This window comes from Porites lutea, chromosome 1, assembly GCF_958299795.1.
Source record: "Porites lutea chromosome 1, jaPorLute2.1, whole genome shotgun sequence".
NCBI classification, from domain to species: domain Eukaryota; kingdom Metazoa; phylum Cnidaria; class Anthozoa; order Scleractinia; family Poritidae; genus Porites; species Porites lutea.
The window spans coordinates 14,937,260-14,939,608 of record NC_133201.1 but is presented as its reverse complement, the minus strand read 5'-3'; the positions used below and the strand labels follow the sequence as shown (position 1 = coordinate 14,939,608).

The 2,349-nt window shown below is 45.4% G+C and overlaps 1 protein-coding gene across 1 annotated transcript; it reads right to left on the bottom strand.

Moving 5' to 3' along the window:
• Window positions 1-378: 378 nt before the first annotated feature.
• LOC140953738 (uncharacterized) lies at window positions 379-1,983 on the bottom strand. Its single transcript, XM_073403159.1, has one exon. It carries the CDS (start codon window positions 1,981-1,983, stop codon window positions 379-381), a length of 1,605 nt encoding a protein of 534 aa, XP_073259260.1.
• Between the last annotated feature and the right edge of the window lie 366 nt (window positions 1,984-2,349).

Here is a 2,349-nt window from a genome sequence, read left to right as displayed (position 1 = left end):
AGACTTGTTTGGGTTGATCACTCCATGGTGGCGAAGGTACCATGTGTGGCTGCTGGTACAAGCCGCTTCTTCCGACAATTTCAGTGCATAACCCTTGTCTATGTAGTCATTCATGACTGTCTTGTACTGGGCGGCAAACTCGGGACTACTTTGGAAACGCCGTCTAAGTTGCTGCAGCGGCAGCTCAGGAATATCATTTCTCCACAAAAGACCAACTTTATACCTTCCATCCTTCAGCTCAGTTGTTCTCTTTAGGATTTCAAGGGCTCTTTTGTCTTCAAGACTGTTTGAAGTGCCATCACTCCTGAATCCATGTGATTCTAAAGCCCGGAACTTTTCAACTTGTTTGTGCAGTGTCATGTCTCGCTTGTCTTCAGCCTAATCAAATTCGAAGACTGATAGTGCAACAGGCTTGTTTTCATCCTCCTTTCTGTTGGTTGGCCCGGCTACGCACCATCCAAAGGGGGTCTTCATTCTGTATGGCTGACTCTGTGGACTGTCTCCCCAGCAATAGTCAATAACCATGTGAACTTGAGGTACGTCTTGGCCAATTAACACAGAGACTTCATTCACATCAACAGCAGTATTTGGCAATTGAAAACCACTGAGGTGTGGCCAAGGAGACAAATCCAGTTGACTTGGGCAGTAACGGTCGGACACATTCAAACTTTTCACTGACAAGGCGTGATACACTGGGAAGGCCAGACTTCCTTGGCTTGCTGAGCTGATCTGGAATTTGACCTTGCATAATTCAAGATTTTGGTCTCTTTGAGTGACAGTGTTTATGCTAACTTTCTCTGGAACTCCTTGAAGTTGCAGTTTGTATGCAATGTTAGAAGTGATCATTGAGCTAACAGCAGCTGAGTCTAACATACCATACGTAGTGAGTGTTCTCCCATTTTCAGCAGTCACTCTAAGTGGAACAGCTTTGAGCAATACAAAGCTCCTCCTGTTACTCTCTGTCGTTGCATTGTTCACTGACAAATTGGACACTACCGGGGAACTCTGCTCAGGATTGCCTTTAACATCCTCAATCTTGTTTTTTGTCGAAATATGCAACAGCGATTGGTGATCTTGTGGACGAGCACAGTCTTTCTCAGTACAACTGGTCTTTTCTGGGCAGTTCCTTTGCAAATGAGTGTGACACAGACATCGGTAGCAAAGAGCCCTAAACCTCGCAAATGGTCTCCGCCAACCTACGCCCTTAGACAGGAACACCGAACACTTTGAGATAGCATGGGCTCCCTTGCAGACTTTACAGTATTCGCCTTGATTGCGGTTGCCCCCATTACTTCCTTGCTCACTGGCAGTTACGGGTTTCTTTGTTCCCTGATTACCTCTGTTTTCTTGTGTCCAGACCTCTGTTGCTAGAGTGGAAATCGTCGGACCAGCCCTTTCTTCAAGTGCTTTTTTATTGGGGTTCCTGCCAACACTGAACTTTGTTTGTGATTCACTCTTTCTGCCATACACCAGTTCATTCTCAATTTGCGACTGAGCAGTAATAAACTTGGATAGCTCCTTTAAGTCCGGCTCTCTTCCACGCGACCTCTCGCGATATGACATCGCAGTCTTTCTCCACTTTCTTTGAAGGTGACCTGGCAAACGATCATAGATGTGTCTCAAGTTAGTGGTACAATCAAGTTCACATGACCGCAACTCAGACATTGCCCAGCAACAGTTCTCAATCTTGTCAGACAAGGCTAGGAGTGCAGAGTTATCTCCAGGTCTTATCTTTGGCCCATTGGTAACAGACGATTTAAAGGCTTGGAGTATCATGGCACTTTGTCCAAATCTGTGCTCTAACACCTTGAGGGCCAACTGACATCCATTTGGTAACCCATTGTAGTTCTCAATTACTGCCTTCGCTCTACCTGTAGTGTAGGACATCAAATAGTTCAATCTCTTGCTGTCAGACAGTGATTTTTTAGATTCAACTTTCCCGGAAATTTGCTCTAAAACGTAGGTACTTGGCTGGGTCCCCATCTAAAGGGGAAGGCTCAGGTGGTGGCTGTGACAGTCTTAGTTCCATCCTTTCTCAGAAGGTTGCTTGAGGTTCACATCCAGTCTCTTTATTAGAAGAGGTTTGTTCAACTGGTGATGATTCTTGACATGTCTGCACATTTCGCAAAGTATTTTATACAGCAGTACAATCTTTATGTTCTTCTGCGAGTCGGGTAGCTGAGCTCAAACCAGTATTAGCCTGTGGTTGTAAAGGTGATGGGGAAGAATGGACAAACTCTGGTGCATGAGGATTCAAGGTGCCAACTGACTCTCCTGTCGCTGAGTTAAATGATGGTTGTAATGGTCTTTCTTTGGTCGACCTCGGCCTCATGACAGCATCATCCTTGT